Consider the following 22,206-nt stretch of genomic DNA (forward strand, 5'->3'; position numbering starts at 1 on the left):
TTTCAATGCTCTAATCTTGGCTCAAGAACAAGCCATGCATACATATCCCAACTAAGCATTTCTGTCCCAAATAAAACCACTAAAATTAATATATTAGGGAGAGACGGCAACCCACCATTTTTCTGTGGCATTGTGCCATGATGCCGAGTACCTGTCAGGGATGCCAGGTAACACTAATACCAACCATTCAACCATTCACACTAATGCCCCTGGAACCCAGTTGCTAGGAGACCCTGTCCCACCATCTGCTGCTATGGAGATAGAGTGGGAGGACCGGGCACAATGGAGAAACCGGTGATGATAACCAGCTGAGGCTAATATCCTCTTCAGACATCCAATGTTCAAAATGTCTAGCCGCATCTACTTTTACACATTATGTACCAACCTTTAGAGTCAGGTAGATGTTAGGACAAATGCTTTTGCCTCATGGGATAATAAATGCATGTATGAACATGTATCAGTTATGCAAGTTTCTCTGAAATCCATAGTAGTGTTATCCTAACAGCTGGAAAGTCAAAACATATGTACGATACAATTAGCCTGGTTGCCAGATCTGTTTCTGTTTAAGCCAGGTCATTTCTTGTTTTTGTCATCACAAAAGCCAAAGTTGGCTCAAGTACAAAACAAGACTGGTAACCAGGCAAGTAAAAAACATACTTTGGCCTCTGCTTCAGATCAATCAAATGAGAATCTTTATTGAGTCCCGATTTATATTGCCATCAACTTTCCTTCCTTCACAACCCCCCCACCCAAAAAAACATTTTCAAATAGTAAAAAAGTAGGAAATCTAACTGTCCCACAAGGCGCCCCAAGACAGACAGCAGAGCATACATAATCATCAATTGAATAAATGAATAAATAAATAAAACATTGAATATGGCTATTTACATGGTGTAATACAGTCTATCATTATATAATAATAATGCTTATGTTCATAGTGAATATACAGGTATTAACATTGTAATTGTCTCAACCAAACAATGCATTATCTCACAGAGAAAGGCCAGGGTTTGACAGTGGCTCTCGGCCAATCGCAATCTTTCATTCTGCAACTTCCTGATACAAGCAATCTAGGCAGGTCCATTGTTTGGTCAACTTATTGTTGATGGGAGAGTCTTTGGTTGTTGTGCTGGGACGTGTGACACCCTCTGATTGGGTACTTCCACTGTCCGTCACATTCTGTGGCTATCAATTGGTTATCCTGTTCCAGACTGTAGAAAGTCAATTTTAACTGTTGGTAATTCTCTAATCTTGTAAAATCAGCAAAACAAATAAGCAAGGAGGCAGCGGAGGAGGCAGACCCAGGTAAACAGAGAACTACCAGTTCACAAACATCAGTCTGTGAAGAATTTGCTGTAGAAACAGATCTAGAATCAGCTTACCCTCTCCATATCCTCACCTTAACCACTTGCGGGGAAACACAACACTAACTTTAGATCAGCGTCTAGGCACGAGGCACTCCACTTGCCTCATTTCATCATCAGTTTGCATCACCGTTATAATGTCAGCCTTGAGCATTACTTTGAAACTGAAAAAAGCTAAGGGTGCTACCTAACTTTTTTTTTCTGTCTCTTTACCCAGTTGACATGAAGACCTCTTGCACTCCGCCACTGTTCATCGTACATTCCACCATTACTGAAACATTTACAGAGGTGGTAATAGCACACCCAGAAAGGCAAAAGGATGACAACTTGAGTGACACCTCATTTTTAAGATTGCTACCATTGATTGGAATTGAGGGGTGAGAGAGGAACTACCAAAGCTGCTACCTTTGAACAAAGGGAGTAGGAGGGGAGATTGTCCCCAAACAAGACCAAATAAATTCATAAATAAAACAATACCTTAAACTCATGCTCGAATAAATAAAAAAACTAAGAACAGTCAAGCAGTTTTAGATTTCTGACAATCAGTATCAATCCCTCAAAGTTTTGGATGATTTCAGGCTCCAAGAAGTCTGGTGATTCTGGTTGGTTGATTGGTTTGTGTCTTCCGTGTGTGTGAAGGTGGAAGGATCCACATAGGGTAGTGTGGGTGATTGTAGGTAAAAAAATGTAATTTCCCCTCATTGTAGGGTTGGTGGATCTTGGGGGTCCATCCTTGTCTGTCCAGCACCATGTTCATTGTCCATCTCATTCATCCCCCAGATAGACCATTACCTATGACCTATATCCCTTAACCTGTGGGCTCCTGTCCACCCTGAGGCCTGGGACAAGCATCAGCATGCAGTATGAATACAAACATGTCTCTGTGCCACTGTGTGCATGTGTGTGCGTGTGTGTGTGCGTGTGTATATCTGTATATTCTGTAGACTGGAAATTATTTATCATTCTTGTAAACACACAAGCACACACACGCCCTTACACCTATGTATTGTGGGGGTACATGAACTGCGTGTCAGGTGGATAGGGTCATGTGGATGAGCTAGCAGTAAACCTTATTGGTGAGTCCAACACTGAGCCATGCCCTACTGCTAAGCCACGCCTCTCCAACACTCTAGGTCTGCCCACTCAGTCCCAGCCATTGTCCTTGATCATGTGGGCCAGCTCGATAATGAACTTCCCCTCCTTATACTTCTGACTGCTCTCAAAGGCATGCTCCTGCAGAGAGAGAGAGAGAGAAATACAGTGGGGGTAGGAATAATGGAGAGGGAAAAGAGGATAGAAAGAGAGAAAGATAGAGACAGGGACCAAGAACGGGAAAGAGGGAAGAGAGAGAGACAGTCACAAACACTAGTGAACGGATAAAACAAGCATTTTCATGAATGTAAACAGTGCTTTGATGTTTTCTGTCTGGGGTAATCTCTCTTTCTTGTTGTTTTATACGTAATCTCAGTGTGAGTGATTGTGTGTGTGTGTGTGTGTGTGTGTATTTGTGCGTGAGTTAGTAAGTAAGTGAAAGTTATTGTGTGTGTGTGTATTTGCGTGTGTGAGTGATAGTGTGTTTGTGTGTTTATCATCCCCCCGTTGATAAGTGTACTAGGTCAGCAGCACCACCTTTGGCAGTGTGACAGTGAGGGAGCATCAGGCCTCGTGGAGGATATTAATAATAATATCACACAGATGGTAGCGCCATAAAACACTACAAGGCCGCGTACCGTCCAGGTCTCTCTCGCTGACCTCCTCGCACGCACGCACACGCACACATACACACACACCTTAACCCACATAGTTAGCCACAAAGTGGCGCCAGGGACCAGCAATGTGGAGCATTTATGTCTATAGATGTGTTAAACACCTGTATGTCTACAGAACTGTTTGTAGGGGATTCCTATGCTAATTAGTTACTCACGTATTTCCAGCCCAGTGTGGTTTTACAGTTTTCACAGTAGATGTCAGCCACTGCATGAAGCCCTGTCAACAATACCCTCTCTTCTGCTGGTCCACACCCCACGTTCACCCTGAGCGGGGGAGAGAGAGAGGAATAATGTTATAAACGGAGAGAAAGGTGAAGAAAAGAAAGAGTGAGAAATAGAGAAAGAGGGGGTGTCAGAGGAGAGAGGGATGAAGTGATCAAATGGGGGTTTGACTTAGAGAATAATAAAATAGGCTCAGGTACTTACACTGAGTTGAACAGGTACGCTCGGCCTTGACTTCCTTGGAAAGACTGGACGAGAAAGAGAGAGAGAGAGAGAGAGAACAGGATGAGAAAAGTCATACATTCCTATCACAGGAGTAGACATTTAGAATGGTCGGTAGTTTTTTTCATTTGTCTTACATAGCTTCAAAGCAGACACATGGCATAGCTCATGTTCCTAAAACAAAGGCATTCCATTCTCTATTCCATTCAAAAAATATTGTTTATATGTTAATTATTGTTATTCTTAGATCTTTTTTTTTCCTTGACATGGTCAAATAACTCAAGCATAGATAAGTAACTTTTTTTCAAATTTGGCACACAGAAACTAGAGGCCATGAGTAACTTGGTCAAAAGAATGGCGCCGATTGGCCTATATGTGGCGCTGTTATAAGTAGTCTCACTTCAACCCTAGTATCCGCCGCCCCGTTTGACCTAGAGACTTGAAACTTTGTATGTTTAGCAGATGTTATTGCGGGTGTAGCGAAAATGCTTGTGTTCCTAGCTCCAACAGTGCAGTAATATCTAACAATACACAACACTACACACAGATTAAGAAATATAGAAATATTAGGATGAGCAATGTCGGAGTTCAGAGTATACAGTGCATTCGGAAAGTATTCAGACCCCTTGACTTTTTCCACATTTTGTTACGTTACAGCCTTATTCTAAAATGGATCAAAATATTGTTTTCCTCAATCTACACACAATACCCCAAAATGACAAAGTGAAAACAGGTTTTTAGAATTTTTTGCAAAGGTATTAAAAATGTAAAACAGAATATCTTATTTACATAAGCATTCAGACCCTTTGCTATGAGAAAAAGTCAAGGGGTCTGAACACTTTCCGAATGCACTGTATATATTATATATTATATATTATATTATGTGATGGGATGTATAGACATTATGGACAGTATGTGGATAGAATAAATAGTATATCTGAAGAATAACATTTACATTTGACATTTTTGTCATTTAGCAGACGCTCTTATCCAGAGCGACTTACAGTTAGTAAGTGCATACATTTTTATTTGTTTATTTTTCATACTGGCCCCCCGTGGGAATCAAACCCACAACCCTGGCGTTGCAAGCGCCATGCTCTACCAACTGAGCTACACGGGGCCCACGGTGTACATTCAATACAGTGCAGTGTCCACTTATAACCTTAGCTCTCACACCCTCCCTTCCACAAAGATATACGTCAGTACTTTTCCCATCACCCAGGATTTCTCCGTGCATATCATAAGACTTCTTATCAGTCAGGAGAGGCTTTGAGTTATTGGGAGCACACATTCCTATAGTTCACTAAATAATTACACTTCTCATACACAAAGAGCTTGAACCTAACACTACTTTCAATCTCCAAGGATATCAAAACAATCTAATATAAAACAGTAATGATATAGAACAGTAATTTACAATCTATCAGATGAAAAACACACACACACACAATAAGTGGATAGAATAGTATATGTACAGCAATAGTTGAATAGGATGGCCTTGACTAGAATACAGTATATACATATGAAATGGGTAAAACAGTATGTAAACATTATTAAAGTGACCAGTGTTCCATGTCTACAGTATGTACATAGGACAGCAGCCTCTAAGGTGCAGGGATGAGTAACTGGGTGGTAGCCGGATAGTGACAGTGACTAAGTTCAGGGCAGTGTACTGGGTGGAGGCCTACTAGTGATGGCTATTTAACAGTCTGATGGCCTTGAGATAGAAGCTGTTTTTCGGTCCCAGTTTTGATGCACTTGTAATGACCTCGCCTTCTGGATGATAGCGGGGTGAACAGGCCGTGGCTAGGGTGGCTGAAGTCCTTGACGATCTTCTTGGCCTTCCTGTGACACCGGGTGCTGTAGATGTCCTGAACGGAAGGCAGTGTGCTCCCAGTGATTCGTTGGGCAGACCGCACCACCCTCTGGAGAGCCCTGCATTTGTAGACGGTGCAGTTGCCATACCAGGCGGTGATACAGCCCGACAGGATGCGCTCAATGGTGCATCTGTAAAAGTTTGTGAGGGTCTTAGGGGCCAAGCCACATTTCTTCAGCGTCCTGAGGTTGAAGAGGCGCTGTTCACCACACTGTCTGTGTGGGTGGACCATTTCAGATTGTCAGTCATGTGTACGCAGAGGAACTTGAAGCTTATCACATACTTATATATACATACATATACATACATATAAATACATACAGTGGGGGAAAAAAGTATTTAGTCAGCCACCAATTGTGCAAGTTCTCCCACTTAAAAAGATGAGAGAGGCCTGTAATTTTCATCATAGGTACACGTCAACTATGACAGACAAATTGAGCATTTTTTTTCCAGAAAATCACATTGTAGGATTTTTTATGAATTTATTTGCAAATTATGGTGGAAAATAAGTATTTGGTCACCTACAAACAAGCAAGATTTCTGGCTCTCACAGACCTGTAACTTCTTCTTTAAGAGGCTCCTCTGTCCTCCACTCGTTACCTGTATTAATGGCACCTGTTTGAACTTGTTATCAGTATAAAAGACACCTGTCCACAACCTCAAACAGTCACACTCCAAACTCCACTATGGCCAAGACCAAAGAGCTGTCAAAGGACACCAGACGTGTCCCCCTGCTTAAGCCAGTACATGTCCAGGCCCGTCTGAAGTTTGCTAGAGTGCATTTGGATGATCCAGAAGAGGATTGGGAGAATGTCATATGGTCAGATGAAACCAAAATAGAACTTTTTGGTAAAAACTCAACTCGTCGTGTTTGGAGGACAAAGAATGCTGAGTTGCATCCAAAGAACACCATACCTACTGTGAAGCATGGGGGTGGAAACATCATGCTTTGGGGCTGTTTTTCTGCAAAGGGACCAGGACGACTGATCCGTGTAAAGGAAAGAATGAATGGGGCCATGTATCGTGAGATTTTGAGTGAAAACCTCCTTCCATCAGCAAGGGCATTGAAGATGAAACGTGGCTGGGTCTTTTAGCATGACAATGATCCCAAACACACCGCCCGGGCAACGAAGGAGTGGCTTCGTAAGAAGCATTTCAAGGTCCTGGAGTGGCCTAGCCAGTCTCCAGATCTCAACCCCATAGAAAATCTTTGGAGGGAGTTGAAAGTCCGTGTTGCCCAGCGACAGCCCCAAAACATCACTGCTCTAGAGGAGATCTGCATGGAGGAATGGGCCAAAATACCAGCAACAGTGTGTGAAAACCTTGTGAAGACTTACAGAAAACGTTTGACCTGTGTCATTGCCAACAAAGGGTATATAACAAAGTATTGAGAAACTTTTGTTATTGACCAAATACTTATTTTCCACCATAATTTGCAAATAAATTCATTAAAAATCCTACAATGTGATTTTCTGGAATCTTTTCCCTCATTTTGTCTGTCATAGTTGACGTGTACCTATGATGAAAATTACAGGCCTCTCTCATATTTTTAAGTGGGAGAACTTGCACAATTGATGGCTGACTAAATACTTTTTTCCCCCACTGTATACATACATATCCTTTTCATGTCCATCCAATTTGCTTCTATATGCCATATCTTTCTAACTGTGCTCTTTCACAAAAGCCCTCAACCTATAACCTATAAACTTATTATGGACACAGTATGCTTTACATTAGTTCTCTTGTTGTTATTAGTTGTTGTTAGTTGTTATTAGTCCCATCCTTCAGCTCCATTCAACACCTCCCATCTATCTCTTAACACCATTCATAATGGATTTCTATTTGCCATATATTTTTCAACTGTACTGTGATGTTTCACAAAAGTTCTGAACCCTTCTATTCTCATTGTTTCTACAGATTGTAAATTGAAAAGAAACATTTTTGCTAAAAGTATTATTATATTATTGATCGATTGACTATGACACCCAGTAGTGCTATCTGCAGGGTTAGCTCCAGGTAAATATTGCAATCCTTCAGCCATTCCTGGACCTGTGACCAAAAACAAGTTACAAATGGACAGTACCAAAACAAATGATCTAATGATTCTGTCTCTTCGCAGCAAAATCTGCAGAGCTGGGAAGATTATATTCCCCATATAAATAACATTCTATTGGTAGCAAGAATTTTGTATAATAATTTAAATCGAAAAATTCTAAGTTTTGAATCCGGCATCGTTTTGCGTATCAGTTCATAAACACTATGCCATGGAATCGGTATGTCAAAAATCTCTTCCCAACTATTTTGCAATCTATATGGGACGGCTGTCAATCCTTTGGTCCTTAAATGAAACTGGTATACTTTTTAATTTCTTTAACCAATTATGTTCTTTAATGCAGGGCCGACAGACAAGTTCCTTACTTTTTCCCCCTTCCACTTTCCTCTTCCATTTTTGTGTAATGCTGCAATTATTTGGTTGTAATTTTGGGTAGAGCAGACATTTTCATATGTTTTTGTTAGCTGCATGTGCAACAGAACTCCACCAGTTCTACCTATGATATAATTTACGAAGATTATACTTTTATTTTTTATATTTTTTATATATTTTTTTTAATCAATTAGTATATTTGAGTTTAACCACAATATTTGTTGCATTATTTGTTCTGTCGTTTCTGGAGGATTAAATTGAAATTGCAACCACATTTCTATGGCTTGTTTTAGAAACAGTGGTATTTGGGAGATGATTTCCTTTTCAAATAACTAAAAGTGAGAGGTTGTAATGGCATTGCAGTGCGGTCGTGTATTATGTTGTGTCCTCGTGTAAATCGTTTTTTTGTTTTTTTTCGTGTATATTTCTCTATCTCACTTTCCATCCTTAACTAAATATACTTTCCTGCAACCCGCCTCACCCAATGTGGAACGGATTCTATTATTTCTTCATACCTTTTATCAAGAACCCACATCTGAAACTAGCCAGCTAGCCAGCTAACTAGCTACTTGCTATTAGCTATTGCTATTAGCCACCGTTAGCAGTCTTCACCACTGTCCGTGGCCTGCACTACCTACCAGCCAGCTCTAGCCTGGACAATTATCGGCCAGTCTGCACAGCGTGCTATCGACCCAGAGCATTTAGGATTTTCTGCCGGAATCACTGAATCACTGGACCTTAACACCGGATCATCACAACTAGCTAGCTGCAACTGAATGGATGTTGTTGTTGGCTAATCATCACTTGTGCCGAAGCTAGCACCAGTTAGCCTTGAGCTAGCCTCGAGCCAGGCCCATCTCCCGGCTATCCACCTCTCTGTCAACCAGACGGGACCTCCTAGTGTCGACACGGAGCCCCGCCAATCCATCACGACTGGTCTGCAAACGTAATCGTCTGATGTGGTTTCAACAGGCTTCCCATTGCGACGACCAAACTTTCGTCGCCATTACCAGTTGTTGTCTTAGCCCTCTCGAGTAACACCTGTGATTGCGTTATGCCTCTCTCCCATGTCAATATGCCTAGCCTATTGCTGTTTGGGTTAGTTGTTATTGTACTATTTCACTGTAAAGCCCCCAGTCCCGCTCAACCTGCCTCAGATAGCTTCTTTGTCCCACCCCCCATACACACGGAGACCGGCTCAATCGGTACCTCCAGTGATGCTATCTTTTTCATCGTTACCCAATGCTTAGGTGTACCTCCACTGTACTCATATCCTTCCATATCCTTGTCTGTACATAATGCCCTGAATCTATTCTACAATGCCCGGAAATCTGCTCAGTTTATTCTCTGTACCCAACGCACTAGAAGACCAGTTCTTAAAGCCTTTAGCCGTATACTTATTATATTCCTCCTCTGTTCCTCTGGTGATGTAGAGGTTAACCCAGGCCCTGTAGCCCCCAGTATCACTGCTACTCCCCAGGCGCTATCATTTGTTGACTTCTGTGACCGTAAAAGCCTTGGTTTCTTGCATGTTAACATCAGAAGCCTCCTCCCCAAGTTTGAGTTATTCACTGCATTAGCACACTCTGCCAACGCTGATGTTCTAGCAGTGTCTGAATCCTGGCTTAGGAAGGCCACCAAAAATTCAGAAATGTCCATCCTGAACTACAACATTTTCTGTCTAGATAGAACTGCCAAAGGGGGCGGAGTTGCAATCTACTGTAGAGATAGCCTGCAGAGCTCTATCATACTATCCAGGTCTGTGCCCAAACAGTTTGAGCTTCTACTTCTAAAAATCCACCTTTCCAGAAATAAGTCTCTCACTGTTGCCGCTTGCTACAGACCCCCCTCAGCCCCCAGCTGTGCCGTGGACACCCATCTATCCTCAGAGTTCGTACTGCTTGGTGACCTAAACTGGGATATGCTTAACACCCCGGACGTCCTACAATCTAAACTAGATGCCCTCAATCTCACACAAATTATCAAGGAACCTACCAGGTACAACCCTACATCTGTAAACATGGGCACCCTCATAGACATCATCCTGACTAATTTACCCTCTAAATACACCTCCGCTGTCTTCAACCAGGATCTCAGCGATCACTGCCTCATTGCCTGCGTCCGTAATGGGTCCGCGGTCAAACGACCACCACTCATCACTGTCAAACGCTCCCTAAAACACTTCAGCGAGCAGGCCTTTCTAATTGACCTGGCCCGGGTATCCTGGATGGATATTGACCTAATTTCGTCAGTAGAGGATGCCTGGATGTTCTTCAAAAGTGCTTTCGTCTCCATATTAAATAAGCATGCCCCATTCAAAAAGTTCAGAACTAAGAACAGATATAGCCCCTGGTTCACCCCAGACTTGACTGCCCTTGACCAGCACAAAAATATCCTGTGGCGTACTGCATTAGCATCGAACAGCCCCCACGATATGCAACTTTTCAGGGAAGTCAGGAACCAATATACACAATCAGTTAGAAAAGCAAAGGCTAGCTTTTTCAAACAGAAATTTGCATCCTGTAGCACTAACTCCAAAAAGTTTTGGGACACTGTAAAGTCCATGGAGAATTAAAGCACCTCCTCCCAGCTACCCACTGCACTGAGGCTAGGAAACACTGTCACAACCGATACATCTACGATAATTGAGAATTTCAATAAGCATTTTGCTACGGCTGGCCATGCTTTCCACCTGGCTACCCCTACCCCGGCCACCAGCTCTGCACCCTCCGCTGCAACTTGCCCATGCCCCTCCCGCTTCTCCTTCACCCAAATTCAGATAGCTGATGTCCTGAAAGAGCTGCAAAATCTGGACCCCTACAAATCAGCTGTGCTAGACAATCTGGACCCTTTCTTTCTAAAATGAGCCGCCGAAATTGTCGCAACCCCTATTACTAGCCTGTTCAACCTCTCTTTCGTATCGTCTGAGATCCCCAGAGATTGGAAAGCTGCCGCGGTCATCCCCCTCTACAAAGGGGGTGACACTCTAGATCCAAACTGTTACAGACCTATATCCATCCTACCCTGCCTTTCGAAAGTATTTGAAAGCCAAGTTAACAAACAGATCACCAACCACTTCGAATCCCACCGTACCTTCTCCACTATGCAATCTGGTTTCCGAGCTGGTCATGGGTGCACCTCAGCCACGCTCAAGGTCCTAAACGATATAATAACCGCAATTGATAAAAGACAGTACTGTGCAGCCGTCTTCATGGACCTGGCCAAGGCTTTTGACTCTGTCAATCACCGCATTCTTATTGGCAGACTAAGTAGCCTTGGTTTCTCAACTGACTACTTTTCAGATAGAGTTCAATGTGTCAAATCGGAGGGCCTGTTGTCTGGACCTCTGGCAGTCTCTATGGGGGTGCCACAGGGTTCAATTCTCGGGCCGACTCTATTCTCTGTGTCTACGCAGACGACACCATTTTGTATACATCTGGCCCTTCATTGGACACTGTGTTAACAAACCTCCAAACGAGCTTCAATGCCATACAACACTCCTTCCGTGGCCTCCAACTGCTCTTAAACGCTAGTAAAACTAAATGCATGCTCTTCAATCGAACGCTGCTTGCACCCAACCGCCCGACTAGAATCACTACTCTCGGCGGGTCTGACTTGGAATATGTGGACAACTACAAATACCTAGGTGTCTGGTTAGACCGTAAACTCTCCTTCCAGACTCACATTAAGCATCTCCAATCCAAAGTTAAATCTAGAATCGGCTTCCTGTTTCGCAACAAAGCCTCCTTCACTCATGCTGCTAAACATGCCCTCATAAAACTGACTATCCTACCGATCCTTGACTTCGGCGATGTCATTTACAAAATAGCTTCCAACACTCTACTCAGCAAATTGGATCACAGTGCCATCCGTTTTGTCACCAAAGCCCCATATACTACCCACCATTGTGACCTGTACACTCTCATTGGCTGGCCCTCACTAAATATTTGTCGCCAAACCCACTGGTTCCAGGTCATCTATAAATCACTTCTAGGCAAATCCCTGCCTTATCTTAGCTCATTGGTCACCATAGCAACACCCACACGTAGTATGCGCTCCAGCAGGTATATCTCACTGGTCATCCCCAAAGCCAACACCTCCTTTGGCAGCCATTCCTTCCAGTTCTCTGCTGCAAATGAATGGAACAAACTACAAAAAGCTGGAGACACTTATCTCCCTCATTAACTTTAAGCATCAGTTGTCAGAGCAGCTTATCGATCACTGTACCTGTACACAGCACATCTGTAATTGGCCCACCCAACTACCTCGTCCCCATATTGTTATTTATTTTGCTAATTTGCACCCCAGTATCTCTATTTGCACATCATCTTCTGCACATCTATCACTCCAGTGTTAATACTAAATTGTAATTATTTTGCACTATGGCCTATTTATTGCCTTACCTCCATAACTTACTACATTTGCACACACTGTATATAGATGTTCTATTTTCTATTGTGTTATTGACTGTACGTTTTTGTTTATTCCATATGTAACTCTGTGTTGTTGTTGTTTTTATCGCACTGCTTTGCTTTATCTTGGCCAGGTCGCAGTTGTAAATGAGAACTTGTTCTCAACTAGCTTACCTGGTTAAATAAAGGTTAAATAAAATAAAATAAATAAATAAAATAAAGGGAAAAGGCCATTCTTGAACATGGGGTGAGACAATCTTACTAATTTGCTAGAGAACCAGTTCGGATTTAAGTATAACTTTTGTATGACTGAAGCTTTTAGTGATAGGTCTAATGCTTTAATATTTAATAATTTCTGTCTTCCGAATTCATATTCATTATATAAATAGGCCCGTTTAATTTTGACTGGCTTGCCGTTCCAAATAAAATGGAATATTTTTTTCTCATATAATTTAAAAAACTGTTCGCTAGGCGTAGGTAAGACCATAAGCAAATAGGTAAACTGGGATAATACTAAAGAGTTAATCAGGGTGATTTTTCCACAAATAGACAGGTATTTACCTTTCCATGGTAGCAAGATCTTATCTATATTTGCTAACTTTCTATTAAAATGTATTGGGAGTGAGATCATTTATTTCATTTGGGATATGTATTCCGAGTATATCCACATCACCATCAGACCATTTTATTGGTAAACTACATGGCAATGTAAAAATTGTATTTTTTAGTGATCCAATACATAATATAGTACATTTATCATAATTTGGTTGTAATCCAGAGAGGTTAGAAAATGTATCTAGATCCTCTATGAGGCTGTGGAGGGATTCAAGTTGTGGATTTAAAAGAAAACATGAATCGTCAGCTTACAATGACACCTTTGTTTTTATGCCCTGGATTTCTAATCCCTTAATATTATTTTTGGATCGGATTTTAATAGCTAACATTTCGATGGCCATAATAAATAGATATGCCGATAGTGGACAACCTTGTTTTACTCCTCTTGACAGTTTAAAACTTTCGGAGAAATAGCCATTATTTACTATTTTACACCTAGGGTTACTATACATGATTTTAACCCATTTTATAAGAGATTCTCCAAAATGTAAATGCTCCAGGCATTTATATATAAACTCCAGTCGTACTTTATCAATTGCCTTTTCAAAGTCTGCTATGAATAGCAGGCCTGGTTTCCCAGATTGTTCATAGTGTTCTATTGTTTCCAGTACTTGCCTTATATTATCTCCAATGTATCGTCCATGTAAAAAACCTGATTAGAATGAATAATATCCGACAATACCTTTTTAATTCTATGCGCTATACATTTTGCTCGAATTTTTGCATCACAACACTGAAGTGTAAGGGGCCTCCAATTTTTTTTTATTGACTGGATCTTTATATTTCCCACTTGTATCCTTTTTCAGTAATAATGAAAATCAGACCTTCTTCTTGAGTGTCTGATAATCTACCATTTACATAGGAGTGGCTAAAACATGTTAATAACGGTCCTCTGAGTATATCAAAAAAGGTTTGGTATACCTCGACTGGTATGCCATCCAACCCTGGAGTTTTCCCGGACTTAAAGTCTTTAATTGCATCCAGAAGTTCCTCCTCTGTAATTTCACCTTCACATGAGTCTTTCTGTATGGCTGTTAATTTTATATTATCAATAGAAAAAAATCACTACAATTAGCTTCAGTTAGAGGAGATGGAGGCGACTGAAATGAAAAGGTATGCTTAAAGTACTTTGCTTCCTCCTTCAAAATATAATTTGGTGAATCATGGGTGACTCCGTCATTTGTAACCAGTTTCAGTAAATTATTTTTGGTAGCATTTCTATGATGAAGATTAAAAAATAATTTGGTGCATTTTTATAATATATTATACTTGATCTTTCTTGAATAAGTTTCTCAATTTCTTTTTGTTTTTCCTCTAATTTATTCTGAGCCTCTATGTTACAGTTTTAATTGCTATCTATCTGTTCTGTTAGACCTTCTATTTCCTTTGTTAGTATGGACTCTTTTGACCTAAATTGCTTTTGTTTGAATTGCATGAGAGAGCAGTTAGCTGTTAGCTACTTTGTCACTACAAACTCTGACAAAACTCAAGGAACATTATTATTTTCTGAGACATTTCTGACACCATGTTATGATCTTAGTCAGATATGACTGTACTGAGCAGCAGAGTACGAGCAAATGGCTCAGCTTCAAAATGTTAGTGATCAATTTAGTGATACCCGAGCCCTGCCCATGCCCTAGTTATTGATGAAAAAAACAGGCCCTACCCGGCCCTAACCCGATGTATAATGTCAGGGCCCTTGGGCTCGGGTCGGGTAGCAGAGCTCTAACGCTAATGCTCAAAATCATCTGCAATCATCTTCTCCTTGTGAACCATTCGTCAGATTCACTCCAGAACTGATTGTGTCCTTTCTGTCATCCTGTGAACCCCGTTCATTGCTGCTCGCAGCTATATTACGGTATTGTCTTCTATGGTATGTACATACCTTTAACCTATATCAACTCAAGCTTTTGTGTGTCTTTTCTACAACGACAAGGGAACTCCCAGGAGACACATATAATACAAGCCTCCTTTTGAGTTCTGCCCTACCATATGGCCACAGCGAAAACAGCCTTGAGGGAGGAGGCTTTACGATTGGCTGCTTTTCCAGAGGGTAGTGTGGGTCGCACCATGACATGTGGGTAGCTTCGTAGCCACCAGGAGCCATTCATGAGGGTGATGTACACAGAACAGGTCTGCACTGGGCAACTGCCACATACATCACAGTCAGAGTCAAGGGGACGGAAGGCTGTACTCCACACCAGAAACTGAACACTAGCCAATCAGGACAGGGCTAGAGGCTAGAGCCCAGGCAAAGGAAGTGGGTTGACCTCTGAATGAGACCCAGTGGTGTCTTTAACACCTGCTGGGATAGCGGTTAGGATGAGAGAATGGCGCTGTGAAGTGGCTATGTTCCATGCTATCTAATATACTACAGACAAACAAAGCCTCTATGTTTTAAAGAGCAACTGCCTTTAAAAAGCAACAAATCCATGTGAAAACGGCCTATGTGGCATCGATATGAGTCAGAAACAGTTATTCTGGTGTCAAAATTGACTACAAAGTGTAAATAGGATAATTTTGGTCATAAAGTCAGTCTCATCTAAAACTGAGTTTGGAACATCTGTGCATCACAACAGGTAAAATGAAGGTTGGGTTTTTATTTGACGATGTCCATTTGCCCACTAACATGGGGTGAACAGCTGTGGTGATTGCCCTCTATCCAATAGCAGTGAGACAGACCTGCCCAGCAGCTCCAACTTTGTTTACATAAGACAACCAACACCTTAGTTAGACGTAAAATTGTGCAACAAAAACATCCTCGGCAAAAACGTCAAAATTAATTACAGATTTCTTGAGTTATCTTAGATTCATTCTGGGGATTTTGAGGAAGTGAAATAGGCTTCCGCGTCTACAGTGTCTCATGGGGGACAAACATCATTAACCAAACGCGGAATCGGTCAGGAAACACACCTCCAAGACTGAAATCTTGTTTTTCTAATGAGCACCAGAAAAACATGTGTGCCAATCGACGTGTTCAGTGGCTCTTTAACACACACACGCACACACACACACACACTCGCACACGCAAACACACTTTTTCTCCTACATACACACACTAACTCTCATTCTTTCCTTCTTTCTTTCTTTCTCTCACTTTCTCCCTCTTTCTCTCTGATTCTCACACACACACATACACAAAATCATCCATCCACACATATGCTATCATTGCCCTCTTTATTTTAGTCTGACACAAATATGCTGCTTACATGGAAACTGTGTGTTTGCAGAGGGAATCCAGTCAATCTGATTTGATGTGCTGCTGGCTTACACTAAAAGCCCACTAGTGTCTATGAAAAGCCGGGAGAGGCCATGTGTACGTGTGTGTGTGTATATATATATATATATATATTAGGGAGCTTTGTGGCCTGGCCTCTCCATCCAGCCGGGGATATTACACGTGATGCTCTAGTCTAGAGAGTTCCAAGAGGGGACAGTATGCTGATCTCTCTTGCCCCTCTCTTTCATGTTTTAATTCCTCTCTCTCTCTTTCTCTCGTTTCTTTTTCCTTCTTTATTTCTCTCATATTTGCACACAAAGCTAAATGGCCTAAGGGATTCCCTTGATCCAAACATGTGGGTTAATTAAGTCAGGGCTATGTACTGTGTTGATGACCCACATTTTCTGTTCCCTCATACTCACAATAGGACACACAACAACTGGTGGAATAAAGTGAACCCGGGTCAACCTGGTGCAACACGATGAATGTCTGATGTTATCATATGCAAAGGAGCAAATGGAAGCAATCACGTTGAGGCAGAATCTACTCTCGGTCGCAACCGCACACACACAAACACACTGAGGCCCTGCAGTAGATGCTAGGCAGTGTGCCAGCAGTTGAATTTACAGCAGTGAAAATATGGAGTTGAACTACCACTGGCCTGCAGCTCCTCTGCAGCAGCCTGACTATGCAGCTTCATACACATGACATAGCTGCCCTATTCACAGTTGTATTGAAACTTTTTTTGTCCTTGCAGAAAAAGCCTACCTTGGAGATGAGCTCGTCATGGTTGGCCAGGTGTGCTCGACAGTGGATGCAGCTGTAGGTGCGGTGGCAGTTGGGCAGGTAGGCCTGGAAGGTCTTGGAGCGCGTCATGATGACAGTTGCCTGGGAGGTTGCAGGGGCAACGGCGTTACTGTTGCTGGGCGGGGTGGGGGGGCGGTGCAAGAAAGGGCTTCCGGCCCAGGACGGCTCGCAGGGGAAGCACCGCAACACACAGGTGAGGGCCGTGGTGGGGCGTGGGGCGGGAGGCACACACCTGGGACACACACATACACACTTTAATATGGATCCACGATGACAGATCATGTCTATCGTGAAGGTGCAAAAATAGTTTGTGTGTGTTGAGACTACCAAATATTAATATGGGTTAAGTGCCTTGCTCAAGGGCACAGACAGATTTTTCACCTAGTCGGCTTGGGATTCGAACCAGTGACCTTTCGGTTACTAGCACAACACGCACACAGTCACGACAGACACACACACACATGTTAGAAACCCCTACTACTTTAAGATATCGTCTCACAGGGATTTGAGTGAAACTCCCATGGAGCAGGAACGGAGCAGGAAAATCCCCCCAGGCAAAACTGTTGAGAAAATTGCTGGTTCATTAACTAAATATTTCCAACAAGTCTTACATGAGGTTCTCTCTCTCTCTCTCATATACATCAAAGCATGGTGAAAGGCGTTTATGTAAATCATGACACAATTCAATACAATGCTCTCCATCACATCATGGTACAACTATGATAGACTCTATGGCAGCAACACACACATACCCTAAAACATGCACAAACAACACAGACAATAAAACGCATACACACACAGGGTCAGTGGGCCAGAAGTTTATGAGAGAAAGTGTTGTTTCTGCCAGTCTGGAACCCTGCCAGCCGTGTGGGCTCCACTAGAAAGACACTACTGACTAACTCAATGTAGCCACACACACATCTGTGTCAGGACTTTTTGGAGTGTAATATATTTTCACCATTAAAAATCATATTTTCCCTAGCCCCTAACCCTAACCCCAAAACCCTAAAAACAAACTCTTAAGGTTTAAATAGCATTTTAACAAATTCAGGAACTGAAAAAGTGATTGTTTTCCTACCTTTTCAGGACATTAAGGTGAAATGTTAGGACATTGGGGTCCTGATAATGTAGGGAAAAAAGTGCACACACACACAGGCAGAGTAAGAGGGAAGGAAAGTTGTGTAGGACAGGATGTGTACGGCAGTAGAGAGGGAGCTAGTAAATTCTACTGCTACTGGCCTCAGTGGCCTGCTACGGAGCCAGCACCAAAATGGTAAACATTGACATTTTTTACATTTACATTTTAGTCATTTAGCAGACGCTCTTATCCAGAGCGACTTACATGAGCAATTAGGGTTAAGTGCCTTGCTCAAGGGCACATCGACAGATTTTTCACCTAGTCGGCTCGGGGATTAGAACCAGCGACCTTTCGGTTACTGGCACAACGCTCTTACCCACTAAGCTACCTGCCACTACCAGTCAAAAGTTTGGACACAGCTACTCATTCAAGGGTTTTTCTTTATTTTTACATTGTAGAATAATACTGAAGACATCAAAACTATGAAATAACACATATGGAATCATGTAGTAAACAAATCAAAGTATATTTTATATTTGAGAATCTTCAAATAGCCATCCTTTGCCTTGATGACAGCTTTGCACACACCTGGAATGCTTTTCCAACAGTCTTGAAGGAGTTCCCACATATGCTGAGCACTTGTTGGCTGCTTTTCCTTCACTCTGCGGTCCGACTCATGCCAAATCATCTCAATTGGGTTGAGGTCGGGGGATTCTTGGTAAAATAGCCCTTACCTGGCCTGGAGGTGTGTTGGGTCATTGTCCTGTTGAAAAACAAATGATAGTCCTACTAAGCCCAAACCAGATGGGATGGCGTATCGCTGTAGCAATTCGACCATGAAGGCCTGATTCACACAGTCCCTTCTGAACAGTTGATGTTGAGATGTGTCTGTTACTTGAACTCTGTGAAGCATTTATTTGGACTGCAATTTCTGAGGCTGGTAACTCTAATGAACTTATCCTCTGCAGCAGAGTTAACTCTGGGTCTTCCATTCCTGTGGCGGTCCTCATGAGAGACAGTTTCATCATAACACTTGATGGTTTTTGCGACTGCACTTGAAGAAACTTTCAAAGTTCTTGAAATGTTCCGTATTGACTGACCTTTATGTCTTAAAGTAATGATGGACTGTCATTTCGCTTTGCTTATTTGAGCTGTTCTTGCCATAATACGGACTTGGTCTTTTACCAAATAGGGCTATCTTCTGTATACCCCCCCCTACCTTGTCACAACACAACTGATTGGCTCAAACGCATTAAGAAGGAAAGAATTTCCACAAATTAACTTTTAAGAAGGCACACCTGTTAATTGAAATGCATTCCAGGTGACTACCTCTTGAAGCTGATTGAGAGAATGCCAAGAGTGTGCAAAGCTGTCATCAAGGCAAAGGGTGGCTATCTGAAGAATCTCAAATATAAAATATGGTTACTACATGATTCCATATGTGTTATTTCATAGTTTTGATGTCTTCACTATTATTCTACAATGTAGAAAATAGTAAAGATAAAGAAAAACCTTGGAATTAGTAAGTGTGTCCAAACTTTTGACTGGTACTGTACATTATCATGGTTTTTATAAACCAGTATTGCAATATGTTTTCCATGGAAAAAATGAAAACACGAAGCAGACCAAACTCTCCGGTCCTTTAAAAACCTGTATGTAAAATATTGTGAGCTATAGCTTGGAAAATAAATAAATATGACTCTGGATGACAACATAAAGATGTTTGTTTCCAACATTAGGGCTGTTTTCCTAAAGAAGTTAAATCCGCTTTGTGTTTTGTTTCCTTGCCACAATACTAACGAGTATCGCGATACTGGTATCGTCCTGTCCCAAGTTGTTATGTACACAGTCTCATAACCTAGTTTTTCTTATAATACGTTTTCGCTGGTGTTGCTCTTTTTAATAGCTCTGGAATGATTTCCAGCAGTACAATGTTGGCAGTGTAAGTGCCTTTGAATTCTTCAACAGGCCTAATTAAAACATAACATGCTGTACAAAAGACTATGCTAACATTTGCCAAAACAGGATATGGCAAGCTATGAAGGAACAATTACATTGCCCAATTGCATTCACTATTCTGTCATGTGACACTGAATGCTCTGAACTTAGGCTACGTTCTCTGTCAGCGGTCATGAACTGTCAAACAGTTATGAAAAGTGTTAATGTCAATCTGTCCTTATATGGTGTGTACAGTGGGCAATATACCAAGCACCCAAAACTGTCCGTGAAGCGAAAAGAACATAAGAAAGCAGAAACAGACTCGTCATTCAAACTCATGTAAGGTTCCTGATTTGTACAATTTTGGGGATGACTTTGGATGATTCCATCCTGTGAAGAAGGGCTACCTCATTTGCCCCTCTGGCCACATAAACAATGACCATGCCCATATATTGTCCTATGAGTTCCCTCTACAGGGGCCCTATACTGTTAGCACACACAATGCTGCCAGAATGCGCACTCCTGTATCTCCAATCAGCAGTTCACGCTAGGTAAGCGGCTCATGCCATGTAAGCCTGCTGACTAAGGACCCAGGGGCCTGGCACAATATGGAGGGGCTACCCACCACCCTCTGAGAAGAATGGAAGTGCTGAGCGCTCTCTCTCTCTCTCTCAGGGCAAGGTGTGTGGGCAAGGTGTGTGTGCGCACGCTTGTGCATGAACAATTCCTAATGGCCAATCAAACAGTCCAGCACAATTTCAAATGATTAGAGGCGCTAGCTGGATCAGTCAAGCATTTTCAAATAAACAGACATCCCCTCTTGACGCAATAAAGCTTGGGATGACAAATGTTAATTTATTGTGACCACCATTGATATGAAAAAGGAACTGTGCACATAGCTACCTCCTGTCTAATCATTGCCATCCTGCCCATTCAGAAGTTCCAATCACTTATAGCTTATAGCCAAGCCATGTCAGCCCGGGAAGAGAGGAATGACACCCCTCTCCAAACAAAATAGCTTGGCTGGGCTGTATAAGCCATTCATTGTCAGATTTGTCTATGGGCAACAGCTGCAGCACATCACACGGCCTGCAGGTGTGTGTACAGTGCATGTTGTTACGTTACAGCCTTATTCTAAAATGGATTAAATAAATATTTTCCTCTTCAATCTACACACAATACCCCATAATGACAAAGCAAAAACAGGTTTTTAGACATTTTTGCTAATGTATAAAAAATTAATAAAAGAGAAATACCTTATTTATATAAGTATTCAGACCCTTTGCTATGATAATTTAAATTGAGCTCAGGTACATCCTGTTTCCATTAATCATCCTTGAGATGTTTCTACAACTTGATTGGAGTCCACCTGTGGTAAATTCAATTCATTGGACATGATTTGGAAAGGCACACACCTGTCTATATAAAGGTCCCACAATTGACAGTGCATGTCAGAGCAAAAACCAAGCCATGTCTGTAGAGCTCCGAGACAGGATTGTGTCGAGGCACAGATCTGGGGAAGGTCACCAAAAAATGTCTGCAGCATTGAAGGTCCCCAAGAACACAGAGGCCTCCATCATTCTTAAATGGAAGAAGTTTGGAACCACCAAGACTCTTCCTAGAGCTGGCCGCCCGGTCAAACTGAGCAATCGGGGGAGAAGGGCCTTGGTCAGGGGGGTGACCAAGAACCTGATGGTCATTCTGAAGGAGCTCCAGAGTTCCTCTGTGGAGATGGGAGAATCTTCCAGAAGGACAACCATCTCTGCAGCACTCCACCAATCAGGTCTTTATGGTAGAGTGGCCAGACGGAAGCCGCTCCTCAGTAAAAGGCACATGACCGCCCGCTTGGAGTTTACCAAAAGGCACCTAAAGACTCTCAAACCATGAGAAACAAGATTCTCTGGTCTGATGAAACCAAGATTGAACTCTTTGGCCTGAATGCCAAGCGTCATGTCTGGAGGAAACGGTGAAGCATGGTGGTGGCAGCATCATGCTGTGGGGATTTTTTTCAGCAGCAGGGACTGGGAGACTAGTCAGGATCGAGGGAAAGATGAACGGAGAAAAGTACCGAGAGATCCATAATGAAAAGCTGCTCCAGAGCGCTCAGGATTAATGGCGCCAGAGGGGATGGCTGCCGTTTTATGGACTCTTAACCAACCGTGCTATTTTGTGTGTTTTTTCTCATTGTTTGTAACTTACTTTATACATAATGTTGCTGCTACCGTCTCTTATGACCGAAAAGAGCTTCTGGACAACAG

The 22,206-nt window shown here is 42.1% G+C and overlaps 1 protein-coding gene across 1 annotated transcript in view; it reads right to left on the minus strand.

Annotated features, from left to right (window-relative positions):
* Positions 1 to 756: 756 nt before the first annotated feature.
* LOC121550366 (protein yippee-like 1) overlaps positions 757 to 22,206 on the minus strand; it is a 36,829-nt gene continuing 15,379 nt past the window's right edge. Inside the window, exons 2-5 of the mRNA XM_041862593.2 lie at positions 16,894 to 17,164; positions 3,560 to 3,603; positions 3,289 to 3,397; positions 757 to 2,597 (exon numbers count right to left, since the gene is read on the minus strand). Coding sequence (XP_041718527.1) covers positions 2,508 to 2,597; positions 3,289 to 3,397; positions 3,560 to 3,603; positions 16,894 to 17,001 — 351 coding nt within the window. The 5' untranslated portion in view covers positions 17,002 to 17,164 and the 3' untranslated portion in view covers positions 757 to 2,507. The remainder of the gene's footprint in view (positions 2,598 to 3,288; positions 3,398 to 3,559; positions 3,604 to 16,893; positions 17,165 to 22,206) is intronic.

This window comes from Coregonus clupeaformis, chromosome 35 (assembly GCF_020615455.1).
Source record: "Coregonus clupeaformis isolate EN_2021a chromosome 35, ASM2061545v1, whole genome shotgun sequence".
NCBI classification, from domain to species: Eukaryota; Metazoa; Chordata; class Actinopteri; order Salmoniformes; family Salmonidae; genus Coregonus; species Coregonus clupeaformis.